At 35.6% G+C, this 15616-nt stretch overlaps 3 protein-coding genes across 3 annotated transcripts; 1 reads left to right on the forward strand and 2 right to left on the reverse strand.

Annotated features, from left to right (window-relative positions):
* Positions 1-3110: 3110 nt before the first annotated feature.
* On the reverse strand, positions 3111-4188 carry LOC148761503 (uncharacterized). The gene is made up of 2 exons (XM_088808618.1): positions 4105-4188; positions 3111-3543 (listed from the first exon to the last, which is right to left on the reverse strand). Exons 1-2 carry the CDS (start codon positions 4186-4188, stop codon positions 3199-3201), a joined length of 429 nt encoding a protein of 142 aa, XP_088664744.1. The 3' UTR covers positions 3111-3198.
* Positions 4189-5153: 965 nt separating this feature from the next.
* On the reverse strand, positions 5154-6119 carry LOC148761504 (uncharacterized). The gene has a single exon (XM_088808619.1). It carries the CDS (start codon positions 6117-6119, stop codon positions 5154-5156), a length of 966 nt encoding a protein of 321 aa, XP_088664745.1.
* A 161-nt stretch (positions 6120-6280) lies between these two features.
* On the forward strand, positions 6281-6781 carry LOC148761505 (receptor-like protein EIX2; the record flags this gene model as incomplete). The annotated part of the gene is made up of 1 exon (XM_088808620.1): positions 6281-6781. A coding segment is annotated over one exon (501 nt), but the record flags the coding sequence as incomplete, so codon positions are not given.
* Positions 6782-15616: the final 8835 nt, after the last annotated feature.

Below are 15616 nucleotides of genomic sequence, written 5' to 3' on the forward strand. Positions count from 1 at the left end.
AGAGTAAGATACTTTTTGTAAGAAAGGTGAAGTTTTATTGAGCCAGCCTTCAGCCTGCCACATCAAGTCTTTAGTCTTAATTGCCTAAAAGACTCTTGATGGCATAATAGTTGCCTAGGCTGGATGGAACCTATACACCTGTACCAAAAAGAATCTGCCCAAAGAGAAATTGGCAGCATAGCACCATGAACAAGAAGAGGTGCCAGAAAACAAAGATTGCCCTAATTCTATTCAATTGCAAATAACAAAACCCCCCAACCCAACAAACAAGAAAAAACTCCCACAGCAAGGATCTTATCATGTGAGGTCAACCTTAGTAGTGCCACCAGAAGTTATACAGTAAAAGAATCACATAGGAAACATGGGAGAAGACCATTCAAAACAAAAGTAGCACCAATCATCAGACGGAAAAGCCTTAAAATGGATACTTAGTGGCAACGAACAACAAGAGGACCAAAAAGAAGGTCCAACGGATAGCAGAGGCCAAACGATCAAATCCAAGAGACTCTTGATCCAAAAGCAGCTTGGCAATTTGCAGAGCAGAAACAAAAACCCAAAGGGATCGTATCATCAACAAAAACCCTTCCTGGCAGTATTAACCACAGTATTTTAGACAAGCCAACCCGGACAGCATCGGATTCATCACAGGTTCAGCGCAAGAGCTTCCAAAAACACATCCCCACTCCCCGCCATACCAGCACACCTTAAAGAACATAACTCAAGCAAAGAAGCCCTCTGTAAAGCTGAACAAGGGAGAGTCAACGCACCATCCAAAAGGAGGACACAAAGACCCATCAACTTGTAGAGAAAATCTGCAAAAAACTAGCACAGGAGCCACCCAATGAAAACAAGGCCCCCGACCCTGAAAAAAGCAAATCCCCCTCCTCGAAAATCCCCCAATCCCAAAGCATCCATGACAAAATCCCTCACTCAAACAAGGAGAATCCTTTAAGAAAACATCCAAGCAACTAGAAAAATTACATCCCAACCAAAAAAGAACTAACAGACAAAGACACTAAAAAAGTAATAAATAAAAAAAAGCTGAAGGCACCTTCCTCCCTAAGTGGAAAAAACCCCCCAATGAGCCCCCAAACATGCCTACCTTACCTCTCAATCCACCAAATTGATAATCCTTAAAAACTCTTGACCTCCCTAACCTTCAAGAATAACCCTCAACCCATCACACCCCCGGTAGGGGAGAAATCACAACCTCCTTCCCTTTCCCCTTTTGCTTGATACAACAAAAAGCTTAATCCCTTTCTTCCTTTATTTTTTCCTTTTTATTTATTTTATTTCTTCTTTTTCTTTGTTTTTCTTTTCCCTTTTTTTTTACTGATTTCCTTTTTTTCCTTTTTTCTACTATCACTTCTCTTTTTTTTTTTTCCTTTCTTCATTTTTCTTTCTTTTTTTTCCTTTTCTATTTTTTCATTTTTTTCCTTTTTTTTTCTTTTTTTTTAAATATATATATAAATAATGAGAGAGACCCTAACTTGAGCCAAAATAGCATGTCGTGCATAACTTCAAAGATGACCCGTGAACAAAAACAGGGCCTATAAGGAATTGAGCAACAAGAAGATAAAAAAATAACAAAAGAGCAGAGAAAAAAGACCCTAGCTCCCTTCCAAAAACCAATATCAAAGTAACAAGAAAAATCATCAAAAAAAGAAAATCAAAAACCTTAAACGGAAAGAAATAATGGAAAAAAGAAAAGGAAAAATTGAAAGATCCTAACCCAAAAGGCCCTTAAAAAAAACTACTATGCCAATAGAACAGTCACAAGCAAGATCATCAGATGGAAGCAAGGGAACAGAGGAAGAGGCTCAACTTCTTTCCTAGAGAGCAAAAAGAGAGCAACAAAGCAAGACTCCTACAAGAACAACCTAAAAAGTTTCAGAAAAAGAAAACCTTGTCAAAGAGACCCCAGCAAATCCTTCCCCATTAGATTGAACAAAGTCCAACAAAATGCTCAAAAAAACAAAAATCATCGCAAAATAGTTACTTGGTGCTAAAAGAAATCAATGGACAATTTTTTTTCTTTTTCTTTTCTCTTTCTCTTTGTCTTTTCTTTCTTTGTTTTTTCTTTTTTTTTTCTCTTTTTTCTTTCACTTTTTTGTTTTTAAACTTAAAGGAAGAGAAGATGAAACCTGAACATGATGACTGAATATCAACGGATGACATATCGATGACATATCTTTCTTTGGAGCATCATACCCCCAAGGAATTATTAATCATCTCTAGAGCCAAAGTTCCAACACCTGAGTACAGAACGTTAATCTAGAAAAAAGAAATTCAAAACTTAAGCTGTCTGCACCATACAGAAGTCCAACTGAAAACGGGTCAGCTTAAGATCAATAAAACTAAAGAAGCTCAGCAAAATGTGGTAAAGAATACGCACATAAAAAATTAATTAAAAACAAGAATAAGGTTTTCTTCTCTTTGAACCCTAGACTTAGCCAACTCATCAACTACCCCATTTGCCTCCCTATTAATCTTCCTAAGCTACCATTCCCCTATCCTCTTCTGAATTCCTTCCAAGATAAGGATGTCTCTCCTAAGTCTCCATGGGGCTTTATCGGGTTTGTGGACCTAACTAACTGCATTTTTTGAATCACTCTCCACTATCAAGCAATGACTTTTCACCCATATAGAGGCTCCAAATAGTTTGAAAGCCTCTTTAATTGCCATCACTTCAGCAGTGTTAGCCTCGAAAAATCCTATAGGAATAGAGAACAAAATTTTAACAACCCCCTCCTCATCCCTTAACACACCTCCGATAGCGGCTTGACCTAGGTTACCCCTAGCTGCTCCGTTAACATTGAATTTAAGAAAGCCTCTACTAGGTGGTTCCCATTCAACCATTTGTCTACTTTCCCTAATCCTGGTGTGTAGTCTATTTACCTCAGGGCATCTGATATTTTGTTCCAATTGTTGAAAGTCAACTGGCCATTTAGCTTTTGCCCGCCATGCAACCCTAACTCTAACAAGGTCCCGACACTGGTCCTCGTCCCAATTCTTACCTTGGAACACGATCTCATTCCTCATTAGCCAAATAGTCCACACAATGGCAAAAAAAGCCAAGCGCCATACCCTTTTATCCCCTACCTTTACAAGTTCATTCCAATCAAGAAAAAAGGGGTTCGCTTTAGCTTGAGCTACCCATTGTAACCCCCATTGATCAACCCAGCTCGACCAAATCTTCTAGCTCTCTGCACATTCAAAAAATAAATGATCGATTGTCTCATCTTTCTCCTTACATAAAACACAAATTGCAGAGTCAGCCTTTAATAGACCTCTCTTGACCAACTCTGCTTTAACCACAACCTTTCCCTTGAGAAGACACCAACTAAAGACCTTGACTTTCATAGAGACATTTCCTTGCCACACCTTGCTCCACAAATTGTTCACCTGCCTATCTCTTGAGGCCAAAAATCTACAAAAAGAGCTAACAGAATACTTTCCACTAAGACTCCATTTCCACATAACTGTATCTTCATACCCTTCAACCACTAGATGAACATTTATTATGTTCATCAAATTTTCCCACTGTTCCATTTCCCAGCCGAACAAATTTCATCTTAACTCCACTTTCCATTGCCATTCTCCTTCAACCTATTGGCCAAATTCCCTTACTTTGCCTAACTTGTTAGTTGCTAATGTGAAAATCCTTGGGCACAATTGTTTAAGAATAATTCCTTCAATCCACTCATCGCTCCAAAAATTAAGGTAATCCCCTCTCCCTAAAATGTAGCCAAGACCTCCACGTAAAACGGAGCTGCACACATCAACCTCAGTGATGGGTTTAATGATGCTCTTCCATATAAAAGATTGCTTGTTTGTCCTCCTTGAGCTCAAAAGAAGAGCTCTATTATCCCCCTCTTCTTTGTCCACCAATGTCTTTCTCCACAAGCTTTCTTGTTCATTCCCATATCTCTAGATCCACTTGTTGAGCAAAGCCTTATTTTTAGTCTACAAGTCAACCCAACCTAAACCTCCAAACTCCTTGAAGGTACAAACAGAGCCCCAGTCCACATAATGAATTTTCCTTTCCTCTAAAGAGCTACCCCATAGAAACCTTTATTGAATTATTTCTAACTCCTGGCTAACTCTAATTAGCATCCTAAATAACGACATGTAAAAGATCAGTAGACTAGCCAAGACAGACTTAATGAGAGTCACTTTGCCTCCCATAGATAGTAATCTCCCTTTCCACCCTGCTAATCTAGCCTCAAATTTCTTCACAACTGGTCACCACATCTCTCTCGAGTTATTTTTGACACCCAGAGGTATGCCTAAGTACTTCGATGGGAACTTTTCCATTCTACATCCAATCCTACCAGCCTACTCAACCACCATCCTCTCCTCTAAGCCTACCCCAAACAAGCTACTCTTTTGGAAGTTAATCCGTAAACTTGTGATTAGTTGAAAGCATCTAAGGATTCTCTTCACATTCTTGATTGACTCCCATTTAGGTTTGCACATGATTGCTGTGTCATCAGCAAATTGTAAATGAGAAAGAATTAATCCTCGATGGCCCATCTCAATCCCTTTGCAAAGTCCCACACTTATTGCCTCGCTCATCAACACACTAAAAGCCTCAGTAACACAATTGAATAGAAACGAGGATAACAGACACCTTTGTCTCAAACCTCTCCTCATCCTAAATTGCCTAGTAGGGACCCTATTAACAAGGACAGAGATTCTAGCTGTGGAAATACATGTTCTAATCCAACTCCTCCACTTACCACCAAACCTCATTTTGTCCAGCACAAAATCTAAGAAACCACAATTGACTGTGTCGTAGGCTTTTTCAAAATCCACTTTAAAAAATAGTCCTCCCTCCCTGTCCTTCCTCATAATATCCACTGCTTCATTAGTTATAAGGGCACAGTCAACAAGTTATCTTCCTTTAATGAAAGCAAACTGTTGGTTTCCTATCACCTCTCTTATTACCTTATTCAATCTATTAGCTAGTACCTTAGCAATGATCTTATATAAACTCCCAACTAGACTGATAGGCCAATAATCCTTGATAGATTCTGGAGAGTTACATTTGGAATAAGGGTGATAAAGGTGGCATTGACAAAACCATCAATATTCCCAGTCTCAAAAAATTTTACAATGAAGCTCATTAATTCATCATTAATCACACGCCATTATTTCTTGAAAAAATTAAGATTAAAACCATTAGGTCCCGGTGCTTTGTTCCTATCGCATGACTCAATAGCTTCCCACACTTCTACCTCTGTGAACTCCCATTCCAACTCCTCTGCTCTACCTCTTTCAAGGATCTTAAAGTTGCCTCTCATCTCTTTAACTCCAACCACTTTATCTTCCCTATAAATCATCTGGAAGTATTCCATAATCTTCTCCTTGATCAGTTGAGGTTCCTCAATTGTTTGATCCTCTATAGTAAGGCATGGAATGAAGTTTGATCTCCTTCTTGAGGATGCAATTGAATGAAAAAACTTAGTATTCCTATCGCCTTCCACATACCATTTCACTCTCGATTTTTGATGCCACTCCCTTTCCACATCTCTATGAAGTTTCCACAGTTCCCCTCTCTTCGTTCTCACAAAATCTCTCCAATTGACACTGTTGTCTCCACAAATCAAAGCTTCTTCCGCTTCCTGAATTGTCATTTCAATCTCCTCTACTTTCCTTTGTGAGTTTCCTAACTCTCTATGTTTCCACTCCTTAATAGCTGGTTTAATATCTTTTAAAATCCCCCAAATTCCTCTTATATTCCCCTCATCTCCCTTGGTTTCCTCCCAAGCTTTTTTTAACATCGTTAGAAAAGTGCTTTCGTCCAACCAATGATTAGAGAATTTAAAAGGTTTCGAACCCCAATCCATCCCTATTTCCTCTACAACTTTTGGATTATGGTCCGATAACGAAGACGGGAGTCTCCTTTGAACCAACCTACTAAATCTATTAAGAAACTTTCCACTTACTAAAAACCTATCCAGTATACTAAAAGCCTCATCCTCCCTGAAATTTCTATAAGTGAATTCTCCCCCTATCATTGGCATGTCAATCAACCCCAAGTCTTCAATAAATTTCCTAAAACTATCAATATCATAGACATTGTAACTCCTCCTTATCCTCTCCTCCCTCTTCATGGTCACATTGAAATTGCCTCCTAAACACCATGGAACTCCAGTAGATTTAATGATGTCTTGCAATTCCTCCCACAAAGCTTGTCTTTCACTAACAGAGTTTGGAGTGTAAACATTACCTATTCCACATCTAAAGTTCAACTTATTGATCAATCCAATTAACAAGAAACCTTTTGACCAGAAAAATCCCTCAAAAAATTAGGCAATTAAGACAATTACAATCGCTTGATCTATCAAGAAATAATTTTTCAGGCAGCATCCCTCCGAGCTTGTCAACTGAGTTAACATTTCTAGGTAGCTTGGACTTGTCCTATAAGTATTTGTCAGGGAAATTTCCAACAGGATCTCAACTACAACTCTTTGATCCTTCAACATTTTCCCACAATCACAGACTTTGTGGTCCTCCAGTTACACCAAATTGCTCAATGGAAACACCTCAAGGTCAACTGGAAAGAGGTCAAGATGATTTTGATGAATTCATGAAATGGTTTTATGCTGGCATGGGACTTGGATTTATGGTGGGTTTTTGGGGATTTTGTGGTGCTTTCTTGTTGAAGCATTCGTGGAGGCATTCCTATTTCCGTTTCTTAGACAAGTTGAAAGATTGTCTCTATGTTACATATGCCCTGCAGAAAGCAAGGTTGGAGAGGAGAATTCAAACCTAAAAAGTACTACTCTTTCAATAAGTTCAAAAAGGTAAAATGCTTATGACAGTTATTTTCTATTTTTTTTATTCTTATCATAATTAGCATGACTTTACAAAGGTAGCAAACAATGCTTCCATAAAATAATAAAATTCTATATTATTCTTTTATTCTCAGGTATGGTGGTAACTACAATTGAAGATAGTTTCTCAGGGTTGTGAGGAACAAAAGTAAATCAATAAAATTTTGAAGAAAAGTGTGTAATGGTTTGAAGGGTGTGCTTATTTCAATTTGATCTCTGTACAAATGTTGTCAACCTCTGTTAGCGAATAATCAAGCCTAGAATGATGGCTTTCTCTGCATTAGTAGAAAAAAGAAAAAAGCAGTGATGATTTTCTTTTGACCTTGTTTGATTAAGGAGTTGTTGTTCATGAAACTGAAGTATTTTTCTCACATATTGCTACTTTGTTTTTAGTTATTTTATATTTATGTCTTTCTTGATTGATTTTCCTTTGAGGAAAGTATGAGAAATAACCATTCTTATAAGCTCAATTCAAAAATATCTTTTATTATAATTTTAATTATTTTTAACCAATTTTTGACATGACTTGACAACAATGCCCTTTAAACAATTTCAAATAAATTATAATGGTTTTGGTTTTCCTTATCCCGCCATCCAAATAAAAAATTCAAAATTAAATCTCGATTTCTCCCTCTTGCCAAAAACTGTCTATCTTGCCATCCAACTCTTTCTCATTATCCTAAAGAAAATAGATGACATCAAGGTATGTGTTTTAGATTCTCGGGTTTATTGGTTTATATTCATAGAATCCCAAAGTTGAGGAGTTAAAATTGATTAGACATATCTATAAATTAGAATATTGTATGACTTTGGCAACTTAAACCTGATTGCGAGCAAGCAAATCAATTAGTTATTAGGCATTGCATTACTGATTTTTAGGTATTATGTTGCTAGTTTTTAGATATTGCGAGATTGGTTTTTAGGTATTGTGTGACTTAATCAGTGTGTCTCTAATTTTTAGGCATTGTGTGACTGGTTTTAAGCATTGCATGACTGAGTTGTATGCATTGCATGACTGGTTTTTAGGCAATGCCTAAAAACCAGTCACGCAATGCTTTACTAACTAGCCACACAATGACTAAAAATCAGTCACACAATACTTTATCAATCAGTCACGTAATGCCTAAAAACCAACAAAACTACCAAATTTCATTTAACAAAATCAACAATTTCAAACAACACACCATATTCCATTTAACAACATAATCAACAAATATGCCTATTTGGTGAAAAATACTCAAAATGCTCAAAGGTTTTCTTCATGTATCAAATACTACTCCAAAAGGCTTAAAATGCTCAAAGGTTTTTCTTTATGTATAAAAAACCACTCCAAAATGCTCAAAACGTTTAAAGGTATTTCTTTCTGAAGATGAATACTCCAAAAATTAATGGTCTAATGATAAAAGCTCAAAGGTTATGAGTTGGTTTGAAGTGCGGACCTAAACATCTGGGTCAATTTCATTAAGGACAATTGTGTCCAAAATTAATTTATCTTTACTAAAAATAGTTAAAATTATAAAGAGGGCTATTTTCAAAAACACCTTATGTATGAAGGGCATTTTTGAAAAGAACCCTTTGCCTTATTGGACATTGCATACATTTATTATGGACTAAACTTGCTACAGAAAATTAAGTGCCTATTACTGCTAACATTTTTTTGGATGTTGGTACTTATGGTCCCCGTTTAATTCATTTACATTACAATTTTTTTTAACTTAACAGAGGCCTACTTAATTAATCTATCAAATTAAATTGATGAGTAGCTCATCTATTATTCTCCAGTCAAGGGTTTGGAAAGCAATCAAGGGGTAGCTTTAGTTTAATTTGTTGAACTGATGGAGCAGAGACTAGGTTCCCTTCCTCTATTTTGTCTTTTAAGATGCAACAAATTGATCATAATGTCAAATTTTTATTCCTTGTTAAAATCAACTTAAACTTATGACAATTGCAAAAGATGACGAATCAATGAAAATAAGAACTATATGCTAATAAAATAGCCACAGTATGCAAGCCAAAACGATTTGGAAGGTTAGGAATCACCAACCTATCTTATAAAAACCTTGCTTTACTTGCCAAGTGGTGGTGGCGTTATGGGACGGACAAAAATGCATTGTGGAGAAGACTGATAATGGAAAAATACGACGTAGGACAACCTCACAAGACACCCTCATCATCCAGCACAGCGAGAATGTCTTCAGTATAGAGGAGTATTGTTCAACTTCCTTCTATTGAAGGGATGCAAAATCTGGTTGGTTTTCATGCCTGTCGTTGGATTATAGGTAACAGTGAGACTATTTTCTTCTGGTTTGACAAGTGGATTGATGACATTCCTTTTGCATCTAAATTCCCTATTCTCTTTGGCTGTTGACAAAGACATGATAGTCCTTGACACTTGTCAGAATGGATTATGGTCAATCAATTTTAGGTGCGAGTTGTATAACTGGGAGAAAGAGGACTTGGACCAAATTTTAAACTCTCTTTCCTCTATTTCACTTGTGCCATTGAGAGATGATAAGCTATCTAGACGCATGATTCTAAAGCCTCTTTTTCAGTCAAAATTCTTTGCTCGCTGTTGGATTCCACAAGTGATTCCAACACGGTCTGGTTTCACTCCATTTGGAAATTGGCTGTTCCCCCAAAGATCCAATGCTTCCTATGGTTGGCGATCCTTAACTCTATCCCTACGAAAGTCTTCCTCTCTTCACATGGAGTCCATTTCTCCCCCGACCAACTTCGTTGTGTGTGGTGTGGCCAAGTTGAGGAGTGCTGTTCGCACATCCTTCTCACCTACCTGTTCAGTTGGAGAGTTTGGGGATATGTTCTTAAATGGTGGGGAATCTCTTGGTGTTCTCCGTGTTCTTTATCCTCTTTTATCCAAGCTTGGGATGGTTGCCCTTTTGGGGGAATTATCTATAAGAGATGGTTGATTGTTTGTGCTGCTTCATTATGGTCTTTTTGGCTAGCGTGAAATGAGACAGTCTTTAACTATAAGGTATGGGATGGCCTCCAAAGTTTTTTCCTCATCAAATTACGCTCAATGTTCTAGATACAAGCTTCTGAAGGTGTCGAAGCCATTGATGATATGGGATGGTGGACTGACCCACGTCTATCTTCGAAGAGGAAAGCACCACATCACCACCAAGTAGGCACTTCATGGTCTCCACCCCCCACTGGTGAATTCAAATTTAATGTCGACAGCTCGGCTAAAGGCAGACCAGGACTTGCTGGTTGCGGTGGCGTCCTTCAAGATTCTGATGGTAATGTTGTTGGCCTTTTCTTCTACCCTATTGGCTTACATGACTCTAACTTTGCAGAGCTTATGGCCATTCTTAAGGCTCTTAAATTCTTTGCTGCTACTCCTTATACATCATCTCCCTTAATCATTGAATTTGATTCACGCGTTGCTCTCTAGTGGGTTAACTCAGTTGAAAACGGTCGTGGGACAAATGGAGTATTTTTAACGAGTTACACTCTCTCTGCGTTACACTAGGTACGATTTCTTTTAAGCATATATTTAGAGAAGGAAATGGTTTTGCTGATTCCTTGGCAAAGTATGGTGTCAATAATAACACATCATTTTCTGCTTGGTGGTGACCTCAATGGTCTCTTTGATTCTAACCTCTTTTGTTGTTCTTACTCTCTGATTTTTGGATCACCACATCCTGTTTTTTTAACCAACGTTTGGCTGCTCTTTACTGTTCTGTTTTTTAGTTCATTTCATAGGCAGGGCTCTCCTCAGGTTTTCCTTTTGCTTTTGATCTTTTGTAACAGTGAGTACCTCTCATTTGTTACCTGCAGTTGCTATTCCTATGGCTGACATGCCTTCTTTTGTACTTACTAATTAATCTTAATGAATGGCTTAGCAAAAAAAAATATGCTAATAAAATAAAACGTAAATTCTTAGCCTTTAGGTAAAAAAAAAAAAAAAGAGAGAGAGAGAATGAGAATGAAAGGAGAGAAATCACAAACGACATAGTGTTCTAAGAGTGCTAAGAGTGAGAATTTTAACTCAACTGATTCTCAAATAAATGCAAAAACTCCGGACAGCCAAGAACAAATCAGAAGAGGCATGACTATTCCCTGGTCTCACAATCAAGATATAATGCAGGCATGTCATTATGGACAGAAAACCAGAGGCCAATCTTAAGAAGACAAGGAATACAGGGAAACTTCACAATTACCAGGAGAAGAATTATTCGCTTCTGTCAAGTTTTAAATCAACTGTATCATTACTCAATTTCTTTCCGAATGACACCTTAAGAGTTCAACCGAACGTTAGTTTTCTGCCTAGGAGGAAGATTCCACACATCAACGACCTTGTTACAACCACGAGTGCCACACTTCCTTCTTGTCTTAATCAAACTGGCATGTTATTAAGTTTCAAGTACAGGTACAAGACTGGATCATTCACAGAGGAACAGTTGCTGGTCATTACAGATGCCATACAAAGATGCGATATCACGAGTACCTGCACATGTAAATCTAACAAACAATGACACCATAGGCAGTTCCCACCACAGCAGCACAAAATGATCCTAATTATCAAAACACCACAGCAAAATCAAATAATAAAAATAAATCCTTTAAGTATCCAATCAAACCTGCATCACGTAACAGTAGAGACGCATGATCCCACTTTCTTCCACCCCACAATATATTTCTTGATATACCTGCCCATATTATCATAATAAGATAAATTATATTGCCAATATTTCTTGATATAAGACTAATCTAATCAAGTAATAGAACTGCAATGGGATTGCTGGTTAATGTGCCTTAATAAATTGATTTTTTTGAAAAAGCCATTATAATTTAGGATCGAGAAGGAAGATGAAGACTATTCCTTCTAGCATGCTATATTCCTATTCAAGATCTAATGGATTTACATTTAGAACTATACATAAAAATCCGATTTGATGGTGCTATACAAAACCAACACTAGTTAATATTGAAACAAACAATTTACTAATTGACCTAACTCCTTAATTACAGCACATTGTTTTACTTTAAGCTCAGTACGCACTCCTCTATTTTCAAAACACAATGTTAATCCTATTTCGATTTCTTTTACTATTGAGCAAGGGATTAACATTGAGTAAAGAATCAAGTACTAACCACTAAACTAAATAGTTGGATATCTTATTTAAATTATTTACTTTGTTTGTATAAATTATATTAATATAAAAAAGAATAAACAAATCCCAGAATGCCCTACATGGAAGACTACCCACGTAATTTAGCTTTGCAAGTGGTCGAAGAAGAAAGTAGCGGTGGAGAAAAAAAAAATGCATAGCAGGAAAAGCCCATGCCTTAGTGCTGGTCGTCAAAAGGTGAATATTGGTAGATGAAGACTTTAATTGTAAATTAAATATTTTTTATTAGCACTAAAAACACGATTAGTAAAGTATGAAAGAGAGTGAGAGGCAAGCGCTGCTTGACTTTAAGTAAAGCCTCGCTGCATAGGAAATTGCCTAGAGACAAGAAAAGACTTTGCCATTCAGTAGCCTTAGTATGGTTTCTCTTTTCATTAGTTCCTTTATTTGTTTAGGAAAAGCAAAAACTAGTAGATGGAGTTAATAATATTATAAGTATATTCTTAAAGACTTACCAATGAACTTGTGGAAATTGGCGTGATCACACCTTTTTTCGTGCTTCATACGAGATTGAAGAAGAAAATAGTGGGGGAATCAAATTAAATTATTAAAATTAAAAAGTAAATCTAGTCGTTGTTAAATGATTAATTTAATAAGGTCAAGAAAAAAGATAACAATTTCTTTTCATTTTTTGCTCAAATGATAACAATTTATTATATATAAGAAGCAAAAAAAAAACTTGTTCTAGACTTCATTTGTTAGATTAAAAACAACTTTAAGAGTTTTACTTTACAGCACTTGAAGACACCATTATGAGTTTAAATATGGCTTTTACAAAAAGGCAGAGAGACCTTTAGACAAAACACCCCTGGGTTCATCAATCCGTTTATCATTGAGTTTGGCTCTCTCGAAAATGCGGTTATTGGTTAAAGGTGCTTACAATATTACTCTTGTAACTCTCTATGAGATTAGAATTTCATCCTCCAAGGAATACAAGGGTTGTTGGTGGTGGTGAAACGCCTAGTTTTGTGATTTCTTTAATTGTTAGACAAACAAATACCTCAACCATTCTCTCACTATCTTTCCTTATTATTCGGTTTGTAGATGATCAAAGGGTTTAAGATATGCGGAATTTAGAATTTAGACTTTTAATTAACAATGAGACCTTTGGTCATTGGTTTACTAATAAAAAAACAAGTTGATTTTACGAATGGACTTGAGAAAATCACTGCCAGCATCGTGTTAGATAATTCAATTTTCTTTTTTCTTTTTAAGTTTTGGTGTACCCCACGCAGAAACACAAATTAGAGTTAAAAGAATATAAATTTTAACTCAAATAACCTTTTTACCTTAAATTTGACAAAATTACTCCTCCTTCGTCGTGTCTGCTGCTGCAATTTCATAGTCATGAGAGATTAGTCTCATTCGGCCTGCAAAGTAATTGATTGAAGAGGAAAAAAGTGGAGCATCCCAATTAAAAGCAAAATAGTCACATTCCTTAATTAGAGCTAATCCTCAGGTAATTTCCTTTGGGCGTGGAAAAAGGACCCAAAAACATAAAAGGTATTTTCTGATTATATATATTTATATGATAAAGACTTTCAACAATTGAAGCACTCAAGACCCAACAAGGTCTATTAGTAGGTGTAGACTTTAGAGACTTATTGCCGTTATTAGGATATAAAATAATTAAAACGAAAATAATTTCTTAGCTGTCTTACAATAATAAATGTGAGTGTTTATGGAAATTGAGAAAAAAATGTGATTAATTTGTATTTTATTTTATTTTATTTTTCTTCTCTTTTTACTATTTTCTTACTTTTTAGTTAATTCTGATGTTCAATCCACCCCTAAGAAAACTATCTTTTACTAATTTGAGCCAGACAAAGTTGAACATGATTCTTGTCTAAGCTATCTTACAATGATTAATTAAAAATTTGACATGCATAACTGTGTTTTTTATGTAATAAAAACAGGTTATTAATTTTTATACATTGTTGTGATTATAATGGATAATTTTTTTTCAAAATTTAGAATTAGTAATTTTGTACTTAACAAAAATCAATTTGCCCTTCCAAACTAGTGGTTTATTTTCATACTGACGCAATCACATTATTATATTAAAATATACATCATATATTATTAAGGATCGGAAAGTAATTTTGATTTCTTTGATAATGTAAAAAGAAAAAGAAAATGAAAGAAAAAGAATGACTGGAAAGTAAACTATCCACCCACTATTGTTAAAATTGCAAGTATGAACTTTCCATGCCCAAAAGGAAATGAAATTTCGTCAGAACGCCATAGTCCAACATCCTGCTACTTGCACCAAGACCCATTTCAGGAGCTGGGTGATAACCTCCCATGTGAATAAACAAAGGGGTAAAGCGAAAACACTGTTTCAGGATTCAGTTTTCCATATATTGAGCAATGTGAAATGGGAAAAGGCAGAGGCAGGAAATGAAGGAAATTGTCTAAGTCTAAGATGGTGAAATGACTTAGCCCGTTCTGTATTACTTAATAATTATTACTAGACCAGGACTTTAATAGTAATTTAAATTTTTTTATAGCCCTAAAAACTCGATTAGGAAAGTGATAAAGGTATGAAGACCAAGATTATGGTCTGATTTTGTTATTATTATATTTATTATCATCCAACATTAGGGTCCCATGCATGACACCAAACATGATTAGTAAATTGCATGTTCCCTTAGGATGTGTATAATATACTTCTGGCTATACCTGCCGATATTATTATAATAAGACAAAATATTTTAAAGATAAGAGCTCGATTTTTGGCCATGGAAATCTCAAGTTATTGACTGAGTTTTATGTAGTTAATGATCCTAATGAACTCACTAATTTTTTCTTAATTTTATAGATAGTGAGGTCAAAACTCCATATCAAAGTAGATTTATCAAAAATTAATTTATATACTGATATTTAAATTCTATATGAAAGACAAAGAAAATTTCTTTTATAATTTAAATGCTAATATTTTTTAATTATTATTATTATTTCAGTCATAACACCATTCAAAAAATTCCTGAATCCATTCCTATTTAGGAAAAAGGAGATTTGGGTCTTATTCATTGAGTAAAAGATCATACATTAACCACTGAATCAAATATTTGAATATTTCATTTCTATTTTTTCATATAATAATTGTAAATTGTTTACCTTCTTGTATAAGTTATATCAATATAAAAAGGAATACACAAATCCCATAATGCCCTAAACGGAAGATTAACCTCATAATTTGGCTTTGTAAGTGATTGAAGAAGAAAACAGTAGTGGAGAAAAAAAAAACATAGCAAAAAAGGCCCATTTCTTAGTCAGTTCAGGTCGTTAAAAGGTATCATGTCTTGGATGCTGGTTATCATGTGAGGATTCCCATTGTTTTGATGGCTCCTCCCTCTTTTTATTAATAAAGCTGCTATTCATAAAAAAATATTGGCAGATGAAGAATTTAATGTTAAATTAATTTTTTGATTAGCACTAAAAACAGGATTAGTAAAGTGTTAATGTATGAAGACCGTGGTTTACAGGTTAAGACCAAGAACAAAACATTCCAAGAAAAAACGGTGCAAAGAGAATGAGAGGCAACCGCTGCTCGACTTTAAGCAAAGCCTTGCTGTATAGGAAATTACTCAGAGAGAAGAAAAGACTTTGCCATTTAGT

The sequence above is a fragment of the Theobroma cacao genome, chromosome 7 (genome assembly GCF_053813885.1).
Source record: "Theobroma cacao isolate CCN51 chromosome 7, ASM5381388v1, whole genome shotgun sequence".
Lineage (NCBI taxonomy): Eukaryota > Viridiplantae > Streptophyta > Magnoliopsida > Malvales > Malvaceae > Theobroma > Theobroma cacao.

Coding starts and splice junctions, on each gene's coding strand:
- LOC148761504 (XM_088808619.1), bottom strand. CDS start 6,119: ATGAAGAGGGAGGAGAGGATAAGGAGGAGTTACAATGTCTATGATATT.
- LOC148761503 (XM_088808618.1), bottom strand. CDS start 4,188: ATGGGAGGCAAAGTGACTCTCATTAAGTCTGTCTTGGCTAGTCTACTG. Junction 3,544..4,104: donor TATTTAGGATGCTAATTAGA/GTTAGCCAGGAG, acceptor GAAATGGAACAG/TGGGAAAATTTGATGAACAT.